A 22,046-nucleotide genomic window follows, 5' to 3' on the forward strand; every position below is an offset into this window, starting at 1 on the left:
CTCTGGCTAAAGAAGGAAATTATGGTGTTCCTCGTCTCTACTGAATCTCGGCTCCCTTGTTCTGCAACCCTATCATACTTGAATAATAACAATGATAATCCTTGCATTTGATATAGTGCCTTATCACGTCTTTGAGACATCTCAAAAAAAACTTTTTGACAAAGTGCTTCACAGAATATATGATATGTATGGTTCTGGTTTTATTTTCTCAATTCCATTAAATCCAATTTATCTACCTCTATAAGATCATCTCTATAAAGACATCTCTCTTCAAGGCTAAAAAGATGCAGCTTGTCTAATCACTGCTCATTCCTCTAACATTGGGGATCATCTTTGTTGCTCTCCTCTGCACCGTCTCTTGACCTGGTTATGTCAGGGTAACCAGAATTGTACACAGTATTCTAGGTCCGGCCTGATCAGAGTACAACTTGAGCATTACACCTTTGAATCTGAACTTAATGGATTTAGCAACATAGACCAGTGTCCTGTTTGCCTTATTTATTGCTGCCTCACACTGTTTTGACATAGTGAGCGATGAATCAACTAACACCCCTACATCTCTTTCAGCTTTCCCCTTGGCAAGGATAAATTCCATTATTATTTGCACAGACAATGAAACCACCATGTTGCTTTATGCATCATAAAATTTTAAAATCCATTTTTAAAAGCAACATTATTTCCCTTGTGGATGTAATCTTAATTTAGAACATAAAAGCGTCAGCGTTACCAAGACATTAATTTTAAAATACAGAAACAATTATTTAGGTTATTCAATGAGTCCAATTCAATTATTGTCCTTAATAAGGTTATCAATCTTGCATATTGAATGCAAATACACAGTCACTACACAGTGAAATCCTATTAAGTGCTTTGAGACATCTCGACGATGTGTTAAGGTGCAATATGAAATGCGATGATTTTTATTATTATTATTATTTATCAAGCTGATAAAGACAGATCCAATTACTGGCTTCCATTGTGATTTTAATGTTACTTTCTGAGCAGCTGCTCTGTACCGTCAGAAATATCATGCTGGTGTGTTGTTGGGTCCTGCATATATTGTAGATACTATTCTTAGCAATATTATTATTATTATTATTAGCAATATTAAAATGAAAAAAATATATCTTTTCTCTTTGGAGGCATAATTACAAGTACCATGAAGATTATTTTGTTTTCAGCTGATGGTGCGGAAGAGATGTGGAAGGCAATCATTAAGTCAAACTCCTTATTAATTACAGCTTTCTACAGCTGTAACTTCAGATTTACACTAACAGCAGCACTAATGTTACTAATGTTAACAATAATACTAGAGTTTGATGTACAGTCTGTAGCCCTTCACAACTTGCGCACAGTTATGTTCCTTCACAGAAGATTATTTGCCAAATGAAGCAAAATATTCGGTCAAGAATGTACAAATATTCTTTAGGACAAAGATTACAAGGCACGGTGTAATTATCACCAGTGATAATTATCACATTACAACATTCACCCCACTGTTATTTTTCCAGATTTGTGCTAAGGCAACGGTCACTCCCAAATACATAACACACTTAATTTTGCAGCTCCCTGTTTGTGAACAAGATGCTTTATCACAGGCAAAAATTCAGTGCAAGGTGTCGATTTATCATGTGTTGGCCAATCAAATTTGTGTCGAGATTTCTTTAACCTTGAAAACTGGTTAAATCCATTGATTATGAATATAATCAGATGAACAACACCTGATTTAAAAATAATTGACATGGGTAACAAATTCCACCAGGGTGTAGATTTACGTAGCATTTCAGAGTGCCCAGAATTTGGCAAATTGTTTAATTCAGTCTTAACGTTGAAATTGTTTTTTTCTATAGTTCTTAAAAGATTACAGAAAATTAAGGCTGCACTTAAGAATTTGACAAATTTAGAACGCTCTAAAACTGAACAGATTAAAAACAGACCCGGGTGATATTTGTCCCCAGCAATGCTCTGTATTCTTAATACCTATTCTCCAGCAGCATTTCAAATAGTTAGTTTCTTCAAACCTTTTTGCACGGAACGATTTGCTGTATAGAAATTAGCATGGGGCATCAACGAAGCTTTGCATTCTTTTAAAGCAATTTTGTTAGAATAGTAAAGCTTCATGGCTGCTTGTGGGACATTGCTGTACACAAATTAGCTGCCATGTTTGCCCACAAAACTTGCAGTTATTCCATTTTACAATATATCCCGTGAAGCGCATTGAGATGTCCCCTGACGTGAAGGGTGCTTTATCAAATGCAATGAATATTATTAATAATGAGTATTATTATTATAAACCTCTCAGAGATTAATATCTTGTGGAATCCTATAGGTCAGTGGTTAGAGCACTCGCCTCGCAAATGAGAGACCTTGGTTTGATTCCTGGCAGGGCAAAATGTTGGGCAAGTTTCCTTACTCCACATGCCTCTATTTACCTAGCAGTAAGTAGGAACCCAGTAGTTAATCGATTGGCGGATCGCTTTCCTGGGAGTAATAATTCCTTAAAAAAAATAATAAATTGGTCACTTCAATCCATGACTGTTTGTGAGACACTGCTGTGCGCAATTGGCTGCCGCATTTCGCCCACAAAATATACAGTCAATTCACTTTACAGTATATTCTGTGAAGTACTTTGAGATGTCTCGAAGACGTGATAAGGCGCTATATCAAATGCAAGGATTATTATTATTATGTTCATTTTGGTGTTGTTGTATTTCGACGTATTGGAAGGGTGTGAATTTGTTTATCTGTTGAGGTGTTCAGATCATAGCTAAACTTTGACAGGTGTGAGGAGGGTTAGAAGAGGAATTATAATTACCTTGATAAAAGCGACAATTTTAAGGGATATTGTTGCGAGGTACAAAGAATTCATTACAAAGTCCATGAGGTTCCACCAGTCATGTATATAATCCTGAAGTCCACCATCCCACATTTGCTTTATTTCACCCCAAATAAAACCTGTAGCCAAAGAAAAGAAAGACATCTCAGAATTTGTATTCTTAAATATTCATAACAACGTATTGATGCACATGCATTTAAAAAGATAAGAAACAGTGAAAAGTTACATAGTAATTTATCTATCTCTTTGAGCTGGGTTTGCTACCAATGCAATATTATGAACAGATCTCTTGTTCACTCTGCGAAATTAGGTTAAATAGGAAGTGTTCCTCCAGGAAAAGCGAGTGTGCATTGCATTCTAATATATGAAAACTTCCACGTGTAGGTGGAATGCACGGAACCCCCGGTTTGGTTTGGATACTCTGAAGCGTGATGATAAGTGTCTGCATGTGTCAGACACTCGATTAATTGTGTTAAATTTGAGCCAAAATTGTTATTAACCCATTTTGGTGGGATGCAATATTGTAAGAAGTTATAGTACTCTAGGTTTGAAACTTCAACTAGTCTTAGTCTGTAAGACCAATTTACCTTAAATAATTTAGAAGGTGGTTCTTTTTTAAGAACTGCGGAAAACTGTCGTCCAAATTACGACTAAATGGAAGAATTTTCCACAATTTGATATCAACTTCAAGACAAAATATAAGTCATTCAAGTTGAGACTCAGTGAAATTTTGTGTCTTTTGTGTTTCGTCATTGATTTTAAAAAAACTTAAAATCTCTTCTCAAGAGAAAAGTACAAACATCAATAATATCTTACAGCGTATCTTTCAACATAACAGGCTATGTTTCTGAGCTCAATTATGTAGGAAATATTTGTTTAAAAATATTTTATTTGCACGAGTCGAATTACTGTATTATTGACCTGTCTTATTACAATACTGTAGTCTCAGTCAGGATTATTTAAGTTTTTTCAAAATCATTTTCTGATGATGGTGATATTCTTATTCTTATTATTATCTTCATATTAGAGTGAACTTCTCCCATATACCGGTTGTCAGCCATTAGATCTGAAGATTGGTAAACGTGCCTTCAATTGTGACATTTCTGGAATTTGAAGCATTTTGGAAGGAAGTTAGGAAGTTAGGAAGAGACACTGTAACGGGTGCAATGACCTTTACAAAAGTTGTAATTTAAACCTCAATTACAGATGTTCAGACATCAACTCAGAGTTCAAACCTCTTCAAACTTCCAAGAGCCCTGATGGTGTAATGGAGCAAATTGAAGCTTATATGCCATGGGTGCACTGGTTCAAATCCCAGTTCAGAATGTATTTAATAGGAAACGTGATGCACACTTGAGAAAGAGAGCGGTGGAGGCTGATTTGGAGCGTAAGCACCAACACGGACTAGTTTGGCTGAATGGTCTCTGTTGATTTTAAACACTGCACTGTGCAGCATCCTCTTTACTTAATCACTGATATGTAACTTTGTATTCTGTGGGACAGACAGCAGATGCACAAACTGAGTCCTGTAGCTCAGTGGTTTGAGTATTTGCCCCGCAAGTGAGAGGACCTGGGTTTGATTCCCGGGCAGGGCGAAACCTTAGTTTCCTTACTCCACATAACCTGGTTGTTAGTCGATTAGCGGATCATTTTTCTGGGGGACACTGTTGTGTGCAATTGGCTGCTGTATTTCGCCCCAAAACATACTTTACAGTATATTCTGTGATGTGCTTTGAGACGTCTCGAAGATGTGATCAGGCGCTATATCAAAATGCAAGGATGATGAATACAGTATGTGGCCTATCCCCTCTTCACCTACAACTACACAGTCACTACACTTTACAATCAAATACTGTGAAGAACTTTGAGATGTTTCAATGCTATATAAATCAAGTTGTTGTTGTAGTTTTGCAAGTGCCTCCCTCTAACCTGAGGAGGTGATTCTCTGCAGGAGGCGGAATCTGATTCTCTGCTGTCCAGTAAATTGACTAAACCCATGCAGGATCCAATAACAGTGGACTTATATTCCCCCTGAGCTAAGCAAAATGACAACACTGATGTGAATTTCAGGTGCAGAATTGGCCAGGAACCTTTCAGTGAATGTTGAAGTAATAACCATAAAGGACAGACCACCTACAAACCATTGTACAAGATTATTATTTTGCTGTCAATTTGAATGAGGGAAACATCACATTGTGCCAGAAACTGATTGGGTATTGACTGAGCTCCAAAGAACCATTACCTTATTGACAACTTTAATGGTGACAATATCAGCAGGTAGGCAGTCTCCTCAGACTTGAATTAGGAACTGCAACAACAACAACTTACACTTATGCAGTGCCCTCCACGCAGGGTAGCGTCTCAGAGCGCTTAACAGTGGCGGAGCCTGACTCCGAGCTGGGAGGAGGGGCGAGGTGCCCGTAAGCGCAGTTTTCAGGCGGGACTTGAAAGAGGGGAGAGAGGGGACAAGGCGGAAGGATTGAGGGAGAGTGTTCCAGAGTTTTGGGGCACAGTGGCTGAAAGCACAACCTCCGATAGTGGGGCGGAGGGTCTGAGGAATGAGCAGGAGGCCGGTGCCAGTAGAGTGCAGGCGCCAGATGGTGGAGTGGGCAGTGAGGACGTCGGAGATGTAGGGAAGTGCCAGGGAGTTAATGGATTTGAATTGCTTTAAGGTCTGGTACAAATCCGAGATTGTTAGAGTCCCAAAGACACTTTGGTTACACAATCCAGCTTCTTAGCGGTATTTGATTGAATGCTTGTTACGTAGAAGGGAAATGGCATTTACTGTGGTTGCTATTTATTTACCAGAAGTCGATTCTCATTGCAACTTTCACAACCACAGTGAAAGATTATATATTTTGGTTTAAAACATAAATTTATGGCTCCTAGAAACAGGTTATCTTTAGAAGACCTTGCATTTTAATAATAATAATAATAATCCTTGCATTTGATATAGCGCTTTTCACGTCGGGAGGACGTCCCAAAGTGCTTCACAGAACATACTGTAAAGTGAATTGACTGTATATTTGTGGGCGAACACGGCAGCCAATTGCGCACAGCAATGTCCCACAAACAGTCATATGGATTGAAAATGACCAATTTATTATTGTTTTGTTTTGGAGGGATTATTATTAGGCTCTGTGTGGAGTAAGGAAACTTGCCCAAGGTTTCGCCCTCTGCCTGGAATTGAACTCAGGTCTCTCACTTGCAAAGCGAGTGCTCTAACCACTGAGCCACAGGACTCCACAGGAGCCATAAATTTATGTTTTAACCCAAAATTTTATAATAATCCTGGCATTTTATACAGTGCCTATAACACGGTAACTCCTTAAAATGCTTGAATGGGAGAATTCCATAGATGTTTGTACAATTAGATCCATTGGAGTTGAAAAAGCAGTGGTTGTCAATGGGCAACCCTGAAAGATTTGGGCAGTGGTCAAACAATGGACAGTAACTATCAATACACTAGGCCCCTGCCCTCGCCTGCTTCATGTCCCTTGCGATCTCTTTTCCCGCTCTCTGGAACTCCATCCCAGAGTCCCTCCTACTGTCTTCCTCCCTCCCCTTGCTCAAGTCTCAAAACGCACCTCTTTGATTGTGCCTTTGGTCATCTTTCCCCTCGCCACCTTCCCACTTGGCTCCCACCACAGCTCAGGTGACCATCCAGGCAGTGTCAAGTGCCTTAAGAAGCCCTCCTGATGTGAAAGGCGCTTCATGAATGTAAATTGTATTGTATATCGTAACTCTACATGCTACAAAGTGGCTATCCCACAAATCAGTCATGAAATGTTGCTGATTATCGAAAGGATTCCTCGTACATGCCGGAATTATTACTTTTTCAGTCCTATTATATTAACTGTGTGCAATTGGCTGCCGCATTTCACCCACAAGTTATACAGTCATTTCACTTTGCAGTATATTCTGTGAAGCGCTTTGAGACGTCTCAAAGACGTGATAAGGCGCTACATCAAATGCAAGGATTAATATTATTATTATTAATATACTGCAGTCAGAGTTATAACTGATCAAACGTCCTCTGTTCAGGGATCTGCTTCATATATTTTTTTCATTTAGTTCAGATTAGCTCTTGTGCAGGCAGATGTAGTTGAGACATTTAAGGTTTAGGTAAGACATGTAGACACGTCAAAATTCTTTTTATCTATGGCCCCCCCCAAACCCTACCCCACTTTCATCCCCGACATCTCCACCCTCCTATCTTCCCTCTCCCTCTGCTCCGAACGCCGCCTCATCCTAGGCGACTTCAACCTTCACTTCACCCCCTCCTGCTCTACCTCTGCTGACTTCTCCTCCCTTTTCTCCTCTCTCAAGCTCTCCCTTTACATCCACTCCATCCCCTCGACCTGGTGATCACTCGAGGCCTCACCTTCTCAGACCTTACTATCATCGACAAAGTGATCTGGGATCATCACTTCATCTCCCTTAACTACTCAATCCCTCTCCCCACCGTCACCAAATCCACCTCAATCTCCTACCGCCCCTGAAAAATAATCTCCCCCCCACCCACACCCCCCCCACCTCGGTTGCCTTGGAGTCATCTGAACTTCTTCTCCTCTGGGCTTCCTCCCACAAAAACCTATCCTCCTTGGTCACTCTTCTCCGCAGCTCCCTCTCCTTCACTCTCGATTCCCTTGCTCCCCTCTCTCATTTGAACTTGAATGTCTCCAGTACGTCACCATGGTACACCAGCCACCTACGTGCCCTTAAAGCACAGTTGAATGCTGCTGAGTGCAACTGGCTTAAATCGAGCTTAACTGTCCAACGGCAGATCTGGCTGGACCTTATCAAATCCTACCGCTCCGCCCTCGCCTCCGCTAAATCGTCGTTCTACTCCAAGACAATCTTGGAGGCCAAGGACAACCCCAGGCTCCTCTTTTCCATCACCAACTGGCTCCTCCACCCACCCTCTCACACCTCGCCCATCTTCACCTCCAATACCAACTGCGAGACGATGTTGGACTTCCTCAAATCCAAAGTCGAGGGGATCCGCTCAGCTGCCTCTGCCACTGCAACTACCTCCCTCTCTCCATCTCCCCCTCCCACCCCGGCCCCTACCCATCCCTCCTTCTACACCTTCGAATCTGTCTCCCATTCCTCTTTCACTACCACTATAACCCGCATGAAACCGATCATCTGTTCCCTCGACCCCATCCCTAGCCCTCTCCTTACCTCCCAGCTCCACCTCCTTGCCCCTCTACTCACAGACATCATACACCTCTCCCTCTCCTCTGGTACTGTTCCCACCCCATTAAGGCCTATCCTTAAAAAAACCCTCCCTGAAACCAGCTCTACTCTCAAACTACTGCCCCATCTCCAATCTTCCTTTCTTCTCCAAGGTCCTGGAACGAGTTGTTGCTTTTCAGTTTTGCTCCTTCCTCTCCCTCCACTCCCTCCATGAACCCCTCCAATCGGGTTTCCGTGCCACCCACAGCACAGAAACAACCCTGGTCAAAGTGACAAATGATATTCTGTCCATCTGCGACCAGGGCTCCCTCTGCCTCCTCATCCTGCTTGACCTCTCTGCTGCTTTCGACACCGTCGACCACTCTATCCTCATCCACCACCTCTCCTCTCACCTCCACAGCTCTGTCCTTGACTGGTTCAGATCGTACCTCACATGCCGCTTCCACTTCATCTCCATAATAGGTTTCTCCTCTAGCCCCCACACCGTCTCGTGTACATTCCTCAAGGCTCTGTCCTTGGTGCCCGCCTCTTCAATATCTATGTGCTCCCTCTTGGTGACATCATCTGCAAACGTGAGGTCAACTTCCACATGTATGTGGATGACACCCAACTGTACCTCTCTGCCTCCATCCTTGACTGCAGGACCAGTATGTCTGTCAGACATCGTCCTGGATGAGAGCTAATTTTCTTCAGTTGAACGTCATCAAGACCGAGACTTTCCTGATTGGCTCCCATCAGCGCCTCCACAGCTCAGGCGTTGACAGCATCACCATCCATGGATGCACACTCCACCTTACTAAATCAGTCCGGAACCTTGGCGGATTGTTTGACCTTCAACTAGGCTTTCTATCCCACATCTGTACCATGACCCGTTCTGCCTTCCCCCATCTCCACAACATCACCCAGCTCTGCACTGTCTCACGCCACAGGCCGCCGAAACCCTCATACACGCTTTCATTACATCAAGGCTTGACTATGCAAACTCCCTGCTTGTCGGCCTCCCCAACTCCTCCCTCCATAGGCTGCAGATCATCCAGACCTCTGCAGCCCATGTCCTCTCCCACACCAGGGCTCTATCATCCCCATCCTCGCTTGACTCCACTGGCTTCCCATCACATAGAGGATACAGTTCAAGATTCTGGTCCTCACCTTCAAAGCCATCCATGGTCTTGCTCTCCCCTACCTCTGCGATCTCTTAACCCCCTACCACCTGCTCGCTCCCTCCGCCCAGTGGGCTCCAGCCTGCTTCACGACCCCGGCTTGCCCATCCACCATTGGCAGTTGGGCCTTCTGCCACTCTGCCCCCATCTTCTGGAACTCCATCCCACAGACACAGGCAGAGACTAATTGGGTCTAATGATCCATTTCCATGCCATATCACTCTATGTAACCACCAAAACTCCAGAATATCAGCATCATATCCATTATGAAAAGCACAATCACTTATTGAGGCGCTCCTAACTCTAATGGGGTGGTTAGTACTTTACCTGATCCACAGACCAAATCGTTGACAAACCTATAAGAGCGTGCACAAGATCAGATTTTTGCTTCTTGAGACAAAAGCTATTACAGGTACAGTATATAGATTTGAATGCATTGCTAGAAACCCTTCTCAAATTTGCATTAGCACAGAACATTTGCATTAGAACATGCAATGTTCATATTATGGATAAACAGCAAGTCATTGTTGATAAGTTATTGTTATGAAAATTATATTTGAAATGCTTATTGTTATAAAAATGATGTTTGAAATGCTTACAACTGAATTAATAAATTATTTTCAAATCTCTAAAGACTTTTCAACTTGAATCATAAGACTTCAGAAGTTAATGCATTGTTGAAACTGGATAATAAAAAAAATCCTTTAACCAAAAATCTATTCCCACTTTGTACTGTGCTGCTAGTGTTTCACGTCCCTTTTCAACTTACCATTGGGGCCCATGTCTTCAGCCATTTTGCCCCCTCCTTCTCAAACTTCCTCCCTCAATCCCTCGTTCTTGCTCCCTGTCTATGCCATCTAAAAACCTACCTTATTGGCCATGCCTACAGTCATCTCCCTCCTGCCCCCTGCTCAGTGTCCAGTACCTTCTTTTTAAATACCCCAATATGTTACTTGATGTGAGGAGCACTATATATAAATATGTTATTCCTGTTGTACTGAAAGGTGATTTGCCTATCCTAGCTGACCTGGAGACTGGTTTCCAAATTGAGAATGATTTGCAGAATTTGCTGTTGCACAATTCTTGCACAATTTTAATACAAAATGGTCTTACGGATAACAAACCCGGTGGAATTTCTTGCCTCGGGTAACTCTGTGTACAACAGTTAAACATACGTTGACGATTACTGCACTGGGCTCCCAGTAATGCCGTACATTCACACATTTATTTTCATATACAAGGACTTTACCTAGCACCCAAGGCAGTAACATCCATTCAACAAGAGTTGGTGAGGGACCTTGCATGTTTAAATCTGTTCGATCAATATGTTGAGATGCCAGCAACAGCAGGAAAAGAAAGGTCAAGTATGATGCAGTGTGGCAGATAAACTTGATAAATGGCTTTCTAATAAAAAGGCCTAATGTGCTTTTTGGAGCTATCAGGTAGCACACAGAGAAGCCAGGGAATAGCAGTCCGATGACGATGCATGTCAGGAATTTAACTATCCAGTGTCGCCGCCTCCAGCCAGGAAATTCATCGTACCAACGGGAAGCAAGGAGCTGTTGACAGTTTGGCTGGGCAACAAACTAGAAGACAAGACAAGAATTATGACTTCAATAAAATGTCGGAAAAAAAGGTGAGAATGCAAGAGAATCAACTGAGAATCACAGCGTAAACGCAAAGAAAATTCATGAAAGCAAAACAGCATCACACCTTAATCAAAGTGTAAAACAACATGTAGTACTGTTAAGGTTGTGCCATTCAGTTGGCAACATTTTATATCGTTTATATTTAATAGCCTTTTTTTAAAAGAAAATTACGCCTGCAGCCTTTGACTCTGGCTAGTGTTCGGTTCCATGTATCAGAGAGGTTCTTTACTCAAAGGGTAATTAACAACTGGAACAGGTTGCCAGGATGGGTGGTTGAATCCAGGACACTGAACCTGTTTAATAAACAGTTTGATGCATCATGCTCCGCCACTTTCAAGTGCTCTGGGACCCTCCCCTGTGTGAGTGGGGGGGGGCTGTATAAATGCAAGTTGTTGTTGTTGATCCTGTGAAGGGTGATAGGGTGGGTATTCTGGAGTAAACAGATCAGATGCACTTTCTTCATCCAAACCAATCTCATGATCTTGTGAGTGTCAGGACTACATTTCAATTGTTTCAGGAAATTGTAGCCAAATTTGGGACCAAGTAATTCAGAACAGGGCAAAGTTCAAGGCATAGAAACTATAGAATATTTTAACAGCAAAGAATCAGTGCCTGTGCTGCCTCTCTAAAAGCTTATGGCATAAATCAAGAAATATGCGATTAAGAAAATTTATTTTGTTTGCTGACCAAAAAGGTTGTCCATCACTGCTTTAAGTCCATGTTCTTGTTTGTTTTTCATTATATAATGCATTAGCAAAAAAGCAAGAGCATTGATTTTGGCATTAGCTCCATAACACAGTGATTACTCCAGCAGTACTGTACTTTCTGCACCAATACACTGGCAATACGTAATTTACATGATTTTGCTGATCTGTGCACTTCACTGCAAAACATTTCTTGGAGGCTGCTTAGCTAATTCACAAGCAGCATGTTTTCATTGAGAATGCGCTGTACAGACAATAGCAACAACAACAAATTACATTTGTATAGTGTGTTTCACATCAGGAGGACGTCCCAAGGCACTGAACAGTCAAGGATTTGGACCTGAGATGGGGGCTGGTTTCAGGAGGGTAGAGGGCAGATAGAGTTGGGATAGAAGGGTGGCCGAAGCCACGGTCGAAGAAATGGGCTTCATTATTAACATTATCACATTATCATGCTTTACCAGTGTATGCTACATATGCAAAGATACACACAAATATAAATTGTGTGCCTTAGTTTTTATCTTTGATTGCTGGCACTATTCGAAAAGAGAAGGGAGCTTCTCCAGGTGACTGGTCAACAATACCCCCAGATAAAATTGGTCATTTGTGGGACATTCTTGTGTGCATTTGGCTACTGCATTTGCCTACAAAAATACCTTAAGTTACTACACTTTACAGTAAATCCTGTGAAGCACTTTGAGACGATCTTCTGCAGTGCACTATAACAAATGCAAGGATTATTATTATTATAACTCTTAGGCTCCACTGGTGACAACTACAATAGAGGCTGGAGACATTGGGCCAAACCACTTTGCTTGTGGTCTATTGCGGACTGAAATCAATTCGCAATAGGACCACAGTTTAGGACAATGTGATGGTATATCACACATTTATCCCCATATATGTTCATTGCAAAGGCCATTAACAGTTCACTTTGTTCAAAGTCATCAACTATTCTGTAGCAATAATTGCTGATTTCTCATGTTTTAGTATTTGATCCTTGTTTTGATTGGAGAGGCAGAGAGTAGAGTTTCTCTTGGAGTCCAAGCAAAGAATCCCCCATATAAGTTCGCCATTCACTTTGAGGCTGTTTGTGAGACATTGCTGTGTGCAAAAATGATTGCTGTGTTCGTCTACAAAATATAAGTCATTACACTTCACAGTAAAATTCTGTGAAGCACTTTAAGACAACTCAATGAAGTGATAAGGCACTTTTTGAAAGGGTTAAAAGGGTTATAAGAATGTGTGGCCAATCATTTTAATGCTTTAGTACAAATTTGCTCATTAATTTCATATCATTCTGTACAAAAAAGCCATAAAAACCATAAAACCAAAAGTTCTGTTCAAATTTATATTACTACGAAAAGCATTATTCTGAGACAGAGCATTTCTGATTATTGTCTAGTCAGATATGCTACAGATATGCTAATATGCTATTATTTTATTCTGTGTTATCTCACAGCTGGTTGTTTTAATATTCTTCCTAAATCCTTTTTTATGATCACATTTTGACATTTTGTCTTTGGCTGGTGGTCAAACAAAAACAATGCAAATGTCACTAAATCTAACTGGCTGAATAATGTATCATCAGGACTAAATAAATATGGAAGGAGATAAGTACCTGCTTGTAATCCTTTGTGTTGGTTCTGGAGGGTTGAAAAAGCACAGGATCAAATTCCAGGGCTGATACTAATGCATAGCTGAGGTGAGCTGCTTATTAGATGACAAGAGGCTTTAGACAACAAGAGGCTTTTAATAAATTAGGTTTAGATATTAAATCTTTGATACAACTCCTTTCACCTCTGGGGAGAGGGGAGCCAATTTGCACAGAGCAAAGTCCTACAAGCAGCCATCAAGTCATTCTACTTGTCACGCAGCCATCCTACTTTTATGACTAAGTTTCGCCCACAAAATACACAGTCAATCCACTTTACAGTATACCCTGTGAAGCACTTTGAGACTAGTCACTTAGTCACTTTGAGACGAGGAATGTGACTAGTTAAAGTGGTAATAATTGGAGTGACAAGTAAAACGGAGTCCTTTATTAACAATTTGCATGGGAAGCAGACGGGATATTGACAGTGTGGATATTACATGGTAGTGATAAGTTAAGCCAGGGTCTTGTTATCAGGAGTTTATTGTAACTCCCATTTCTTAATGGGTTTGGTGAAACGACAGAGAAATGGGATTGAAAAATCTGTCATGATGTAATATACTGGTGGAGCAGGCTTGCTGGGCTCAGTATAATAATAAACTATGCATTTGATATAGCTGCTTATCACTTCTACAAGACGTCTCAAAGTGCTTCACAGTATATACTGTAAAGTGAATTGACTGTGAGTGAAATGTATTTTGTATCCTCCATTTGTTTGTATGTTTATAAACAGCTCCACAAAAAGTACATGGGGGAATGTCTCCTCTCTTACTTTTCAGAGCATGTCTGCTGTCTTTCAGATTAATGAAACATATTTTCTTTCTTCCTTTGGGAATACTTGGAAAATCTGCAAATCTCAATTTCCGCTATCTCGTTGCAACTGAATGCAGCAGGCGGCAACTCAGGCAAAATCCCTCAGACCTGATATCAGGAATAAATAACAACTTCAGGATCTTGTTGCTGCTGTTGCCTGGTCTTTGAGATATCGTCAAGTTTTATAGTAGAGTGTAACGGCTGTGTATTTGTAGGTGAATTTGCAGCTAATTTGCATTTAGCGTTTAGCAATGTCCCACAATGAACCATTGAGTGAAGGACCGTTTTTATCTGTGGGGATTATTGGCCAGGACATCGAGAGAAACTCCCTTCTCTTTTCAAATAGTGCCATGGAATCTTTAGCGTGTAGTTGAACAGCTTAATGCCTCATCCGAAGAACAGCACATGGCACAATGCAACCTTCCCCCAGTATTGAACTGGAGTGTCAGCCTAGACTATGAGCTCAAAGTCCCAATAAACAACCTGGATAACCCTGGATAACTGAAATGAGGCAGCAGGTCCCCTACAATGCCATAGAACAATGCACAGTTTTTGTTGGTCCTTTCTACAGATATCTCAATTGTCATGTTCAATTACATTTTACACACAACTATCCACTCTGTTTTAATTTAGCTTCATTAAAAACATCCAACGATGATGCTTCACACAATTATCAATGTCTCAATGGTAATTGTTCAGTGGCTAAGGTCCCTCTCCATAATGTTTATATCATGGTGTGAAAACAAAGCATTCAGTGACATAGTTATTAAGGTTTATTAAATTCAATGTAGAGAAATGCAAAGTGCTTCACAAGGGGACAAAAAATCCAGGAAGGGACTACGATTTAAATGGAAAGAAAATAAACTGTCCGGAAAATGAAAAGGACCTATTGCCAAGCAAATTCTTATTTTATTCTGTTCTGAATGCTGATAATGAATGGCAGTGACTATTATTTGTTTGCATTGGCATGCTGTGTGGATTTAGCGGGTCAAACTCCAGCAGTGCCTAACAAACACATTCAAGTACCCAAGACATGGCTCTCACCAACCTGCACCTAATACATAATTAAACAATTAGGCAAGCAGGTTCTGAATGCACTGACCTACACCTGGTGCTCACTGCTCCACTGGTTTGCCGGGCCTTCAGACACTCCGCCCCCACTCTCTGGAACTCCATCCCAGAGTTGCTCCAACTTGCCCCCTCCCTGCCTATCTTCCAAACCCATTCAAGAATCTCCCATCGACCACACTTTAGACTGCTTTTCCCCCTGCCTCCAGCTCCCTCCCCACAGCTTAGGCTCCCAGTCAGCTGTGTGAAGTATTTCCAGGTGTAGAAGGCATTATATGAATGTAACATGTTGTTGTTATTGTTGTAAGCAGGCTGCATCCTTCCAGGGATAGAGTGAGGTAGAAACACCAACACAGTTGGATCTCACAAAATTGGTTCAGATGAAGAAGGCTCTTCGGTCCATCTAAATGTATTTCTTCCAAAACACTTATCCCACCAGGTTCCCATCCCAGCATTGGACTGTTTTATGTTTACTTTTTTAATTCTGTTTAAAATGTTATACAACTCTATTGGTCCCCTCTGCGACGTTGATTCTCAAGACTAAAGAGCCTCAGCTTGTCGAATGGTTGCTAATGGTCAAGCGCTCTGAGATGCTACCCTGTGTGGAGGGCGCTATATAAGTGCAAGTTGTTGCTATTGTTGCTGCAGCTCATTCCTCTTAGACTGCTATACTTCAATGGAACGCCAGACAAAGAGTAAATCTGTGTGTGTAAGCGGCATGCAGGTGTGGAACCCTCAGTGTGGTTTGAGTGCTCTTAACCACGGTGAAGGATTTCCATCTGTGTTAGACACCTGGCTGCCCAGGGAAAAGCAACCCTGTCTATCTCCAGCTAGTCATTAAAATGCATGAGGATAAATCTACTCACGGAGCTACTGTTTGTGGACAGATTACATTGTATTCATTGCTGGAGAGATGCAGATGGGCAGCAAATGTGTCAGCACAACAAGCGTACAATAAATAACAGAACTTCCCAAAATAGATGTGATGATTATACCTCATTGAATTCCCACAACAGCCCTGGGTACTAATTTAGGCTGCATAAATTACTAATCAGTGTGGCATTCTGTGAAGAATAATAGTCTATTTACAGAAGAGAAAAAAAGAAAATAATTATTGATGCTTCTGTTTTTAAACCAGCATTTTGTTCATCGCAGTAATAATAATGATGACAATAACCCTTTGCATTTAATATTAATAATCCCTGCATTTTGTAAAGTGCCTTACCACATAATTGAAATGCTTCAAAGCACTTCACAGGATTTATTGTAAATGGACTGTTTATTTGAGGGCTAATTTATACACAGCAATGCCCATGAATAACCAGAAGTGAATGAACCATTTTATCGGGGAGACTGTTGGCCAGGACACTGAGAGAAGCTCCCTTTACTTTTAGTGACATGGGCTGCTTAACATCCACCTGAACAGGCAGACGGGACCTCGGTTTAACCTCTCATCTGATGATGGACGTTGTAACAATGCAGTGCTCCCCCAGCACTGTATTGTCAGCCTAGACTACTGACTTGCATTTGAATAAACAGCCTATAATGTTGAAGTGTCGCAAAATGCTTTGCAAGTTATTACTGTGAAACGTAGTGACTGTTTCTGTAGGAAAACACAGCAGCCTGTTTGCATACAACAAGGCCACAAGCAGCCATAAGATGAAAGACCCAATTTACCTGGAGGCTTGTATAAATATTATTATTACTAATCTAACTCTCTTTTATTTTCCATTTTTGTCATGGAATCTATAATGTGCACCTAAACTTTAGACAGGACCTCAGTATAACGTTCATCCAAAGGACTGGGTCAATGCGGATTCCAGGTGCTAACCAACTGCTTAATCCAGGTCCTCATGCGTGGGGCCTTGGCAAATAGATAAAATACTTTCTGGAATTAGGTAAGCAGGATGCATCCCTGCTGGGCTCGATTCCCGGCAGGGTGAAACCTTGGGCAAGTTTCCTTACTCCACATGCCTGATAATAATCCCTCAAAAAAATAAAACAATAATAAATTGGTCACTTCAAACCACGACCATTTATGGGACACTGCCGTGCGCAATTGGCTGCCGCATTTCGCCCACAAATATACAGCCAATTCACTTTACAGTCTATTCTGTGAAGCACTTTGAGAGGTCTTGAAGACGTGAAAAGCGCTATATCAAATGCAAGGATTATTATTATTATTATTCTATATTATCTCTCCAGGAAGAAAGTGCGCATTCTATTCCAACAACCTATCTCTGGGATTTCCATGTGTAGGTGGGATGCATGGAAATTTCAGCTAGGTTTGAATACTCTTAAGCTTACTGATGGGTTTCCGCATGTGCCAGACACTCGGCTGACCAAACAAAATCCAAAGGACAGCACCTCCAACAATGTAGCACTTGCATTTGAGCATAAATTTGAGCATAAGCATAAATTTGAGCATGAGCATAAATTTGAGCATAAGCATAAATTTGAGCATGAGCATAAATTTGTGCTGAAGCCTCAATATAGCTTGAACCCTTAACTTTCTGACCTGGAGACAAGATTGCTACAATCTGAGCCATTTTGATGCATAATTGGATGCCGCGTTTTAGCATTTTCTCCACATTTGATAGAAACTCTCACAGCCTCCACTGCTGTCGAGAGATTTGGCTAAGCAAAGCCTGTTGTAAGGCATCAGTAGGATCAAATTCAATTCTTTCCCTTGCTGCCTTTTGCATTGCATGTCTTGGAGCCAGCTTCTCCAACTTACTGACACATATGATCAAAAGTGTGCATCAAATTGTTTAACAATATTCTGTGCCTTCCTCGTTGGTCTTTCTTCACATCAAATGCCAAATGCGAAGAAGTTCTTCACCACAAAGATTGAAAACATCTGCTTTGATTGCATCGTCCTCCCCCACCACCCCATGTCTCATTCCACCCCAACCAGACCATCCATTCCGCCTTCTCCCTCCGCCACGGCTCTTGCCGCGCCCCCCCACCCTTACACTCCTTTGCTCACATTTCTCTCTCCTCCCTCTCAACCACAATCACCTGAGTGAAGTTCACCACCTGCTGCCTCGACCACCTCCCCACCCACCTGCTGGTCACTCAACTCCCCCCTGCTGGCCGACAAGATCAACCAGTCTCTCTCTTTGGGTTCTGTTTCATTCCCCCTGAAAAACGCTATTATACAACAACAACTCTCCTCCCTCCTCCTTAGTGGGACCGGACTCGAATGGTTCGAGTTCTACTTAACCAAATGTCTCCATTTCATCTCAGCAAATGGTTTCTCCTCCCTCCCCCACCCGGTCACCTGCGGGGTACCCCAGGGCTCCATCTTTGGCCCCTTCTTTTCCTAATATATGTTCCCTCTTGGCGATGTCATCCGCAGACACAGGGTAAACTTCTGTGGTGGTCTTTTGGTAATCTGGTTCCTGAGCCAGATTCCTAAAATTGAAAATGAACTAGGCCAATTAAACCCAGAAGCTGAGGACACAGCTGGATATTTATAATGATAAATGTTAGCTAATGCAAATTGGAACAAGAAATATCAAGCATGTTCGCACAATGAAATTGCTTGTTTATTAGCCGAGTTGAAAAGTGGAAACGGATTTGAAGTGATCATAAATCTTTCACTGATAAATTTCAGTTTGTGCGCTTCTGCTGTCAATAAAGCTAATTAAATATGAATCCTTATTTTAAGGATCAAAACAACACTTGCAAAGATGAGGACGAGTTTGATAAGAGTCTTCATTATTTCTCGATGCTTCAATGGCTATCTCTTTTACTTCAGAATAGCCCATGTTGTAGGAGTTATTTGTCACTCTTCTCTAAGTTAACGAATCATTTGATGTGTGCCTGAACTTATTTGGTACTCAACCTTCAAAGGTTGAAAATATTTCAGCGTGGCATGATCAGGACAATTGAAGGATGAAAGATTCTATGTTCTAGTAGTGGAGCTGAAGTATTTTCATTGGAGAAACAAAGATTGAATGGAAGTATGATCCAGAAGTCTTTAACAACAACTTGCATTTGTGGAGTCCTGTAGCTCAGTGGTTAGAGCACTCGCTTTGCAAGCGAGAGACATGAGTTCAATTCCAGGCAGAGGGCGAAACCTTGGGCAAGTTTCCTTACTCCACACGTCTAATAATAATCCCTCCAAAACAAAACAATAATAAATTGGTCATTTTCAATCTACTACTGTTTGTGGGACACTGCTGTGCGCAATTGGCTGCCGCGTTCGCCCGCAAATATACAGTCAATTCACTTTACAGTGTGTTCTGTGAAGCGCTTTGGGACGTCCTCCCGACGTGAAAAGCGCTATATCAAATGCAAGGATTATTATTATTATTATTATTATATATCATGCCCTTCACATAGAGTCTCAGAGCACTTAGAGAGATGATTCCAAGGACCGAGCAGGTGGGTGAGAGAGGGTGGATCAAAGGGATAGCTTTTTAGGTGGATTTTGAAGACATATATAAAAAAGTAGGCTGTGGGGATAGAGGGAGGCTGTTCCAGAGGGTGTAGACATGATGGCTGAATGTTCGGCTATTGAGGCAGGGAGCCAGCGGAGTCTGACAAGAACACGGCCTATAGGACATGCAAAACTTTGTGCTTCCTGGGCAGCGGAGCAAAGATGCGGGCAGCAGAGTTTCAAGGATGGAGCATTTCAAATGGAACATTTCAAATGGTGAGAGGTCTTGGTGATACGGATATAAGCAACTTGCTTGATTTAACCTTGTGAGCACAGAACTGTTGGACCACAGGGACAAAATGTACTTCTAGACATGAGTAAACAATATGTACTCCCCACAGAGCAGTGGAAATGCGAATACAACCCAGAAAATCTGTCAAAAGATAACACTTACTAATAATAATATAATCATAATCCTTGCATTTGATATAGCGCTTTATCACGTCATTGAGACATCTCAAAGCACTTCACAGAATATACTGTAAAATGGATTGACTGTATATTTTGTGGGCGAAATCAACAGCCAATTTCACACAACAATGTCCCAAAACATATAGAGACCAAATTATTATTATTTATAATTTTTGTTTTGAAGGGATTATTACCCCCATAAAGCGATGTGCCAATCGACTAACAAGCGGGTTCTTACTTACTGCTAGGGAAACAGAAGCTTATGGAGTAAGGAAGCATGCCTATGGTTTTGCCTGCCCGAGAATCGAACCTGGGTCCTCTCGCTTGCGAGGCGAGTGCTCTAACCACGATTGGAAGAAATAAGACTCAGGAGTGTAAATACAATACAAAATTACATTTATAAATTGGGTGGTGTCACTGAGGGCACTAGGCACTGGGACTTTCTCCGAGCAAGGTATTCGTTAGGACCAAGACAGTTGTTAAACAGATTAATGTAGAAAAAGCGATACAGAAAATCAGGAATCTGGACTGAACAATGGTCCACAAAATCACACGATTAATTTGGACAAAGAAGGCCCTGCTTATCACAGCATCAGGCTTTTGTTAAATGAGACCAGCGTCCTTTATGGCAACTTGTTCCAGTTGTTAATTACCATTGGTGTAAAGAAATACTGTCTGTCCTAAAATTTCCCTTTACAACTCTAATCCTGTGTCCTCTTGATCTACTATATTGGTGCATCCCAATTATTGTTCTGGGTTTACTTTCTCAATTCTGTTTAAAATGTAATACACCTCTATATAGATCATTTCTGAGACATTTCCTTTCAAGCCTGAAGAGCCCTCCATTTCTCTAATCATTGTTCATAGCTCATTTTTTTAACACTGAGATCATCTCATTGCTCTCCTCTTTACAGTCTCATGGCCCTGCACAGTCCCCTTATGTTGCGGTGACCAAGTCTATATTCAGTACTCTCACTGTGGCCTGACTAGACCATTTAGACCGAGTATGAATTCTGGAGATCTGAATGCAATTGATTTTGCAATATACCCCAGCATCCTGTTTGCCTTATTTACTACTGACTCACACTATTTTGAGATAGTGAGTGATAAGTCAACTAACACCACTAGTTCTCTTTTAACTTTCCCCTTGGCAAGTTCTATCCCATTCATTTGTATTTCCTATTCTTAGTTCCTGCACGTGGTGCCACACATTTATCTGTATTAAACTTTATTTGTCAGTTATCTGCCCATGTGCATACTCTTTCAAGCTCTCTTGTAAGATGTTTGCTGCCTCCTCTAATTCCACAGGTACCTCCAACTGATACATTCGTGTCATCTGAAAATGTAACTACCATACACTGGGTTTGGAATACAAGTCATTAATGTATAAAATGAATATAAGGAGTCCCATTACCCCAGATCCCTGAGGCACCCCACTTGATACCTCCCTCCATTTGGACCTAGCTCCCCTGAGATCAACCGTCTACTTTCTTCTCTTCAGCTATTTCTAAATCCATATTTTTGTTTTGCCCTTGATAACCAGTGACGTTAGTTTGTGAAGGAGTCTTCCTTGTACTTTGTCAAACACTTTTTGGAAGATGTATAATAATATCCAAACACAGACAACCTACACCACAGGCTAATATTTCTGTCAAATACATGTTCTTCTCCCGTTTGTCCTGCTATTTTCCCACTTTCAAGCGATCTCTACTTTCAAACAAATTACTAACCTTGTCAGTGATCAGATTAATGATGATGTGCTCCTGGATACCCTGTAAACCAACATCCTGATGGGTAGAGAGGTTCAACTGGACAAGCAACGGTAGACTTGCCAGACAATGTTCGCAAAGGCAAGGTACCTGTGTTTTTTAACATCAGCAGGAATCTGACACACTCACTGGGTTTCCAAGCCTTGGTTTAGGCCAGCCTGTGCCAAATACTTTCTGGGATTAGATATATAGGGTGGGGTCCTCTAACATTCCAGACAAAGGGAAATTTCCATATATATGTGTGATTCTTACTCTGAGTTTAGATATTCTTAAATATGGTGATGGGTTTCCACGTGTGTCAGATGCCCCGAAAACAAGGGTACTCTTAAGAGT

General features: G+C 41.4%; 1 protein-coding gene across 1 annotated transcript in view; it reads right to left on the reverse strand.

Moving 5' to 3' along the window:
- trpc4b (transient receptor potential cation channel, subfamily C, member 4b) overlaps nucleotides 1–22,046 on the reverse strand; it is a 54,287-nt gene that overhangs the window by 13,973 nt on the left and 18,268 nt on the right. Inside the window, exons 4-5 of the mRNA XM_007891235.2 lie at nucleotides 10,448–10,784; nucleotides 2,816–2,955 (exon numbers count right to left, since the gene is read on the reverse strand). Coding sequence (XP_007889426.2) covers nucleotides 2,816–2,955; nucleotides 10,448–10,784 — 477 coding nt within the window. The remainder of the gene's footprint in view (nucleotides 1–2,815; nucleotides 2,956–10,447; nucleotides 10,785–22,046) is intronic.

This window comes from Callorhinchus milii, unplaced genomic scaffold (genome assembly GCF_018977255.1).
Source record: "Callorhinchus milii isolate IMCB2004 unplaced genomic scaffold, IMCB_Cmil_1.0 Scaffold4, whole genome shotgun sequence".
NCBI lineage: Eukaryota > Metazoa > Chordata > Chondrichthyes > Chimaeriformes > Callorhinchidae > Callorhinchus > Callorhinchus milii.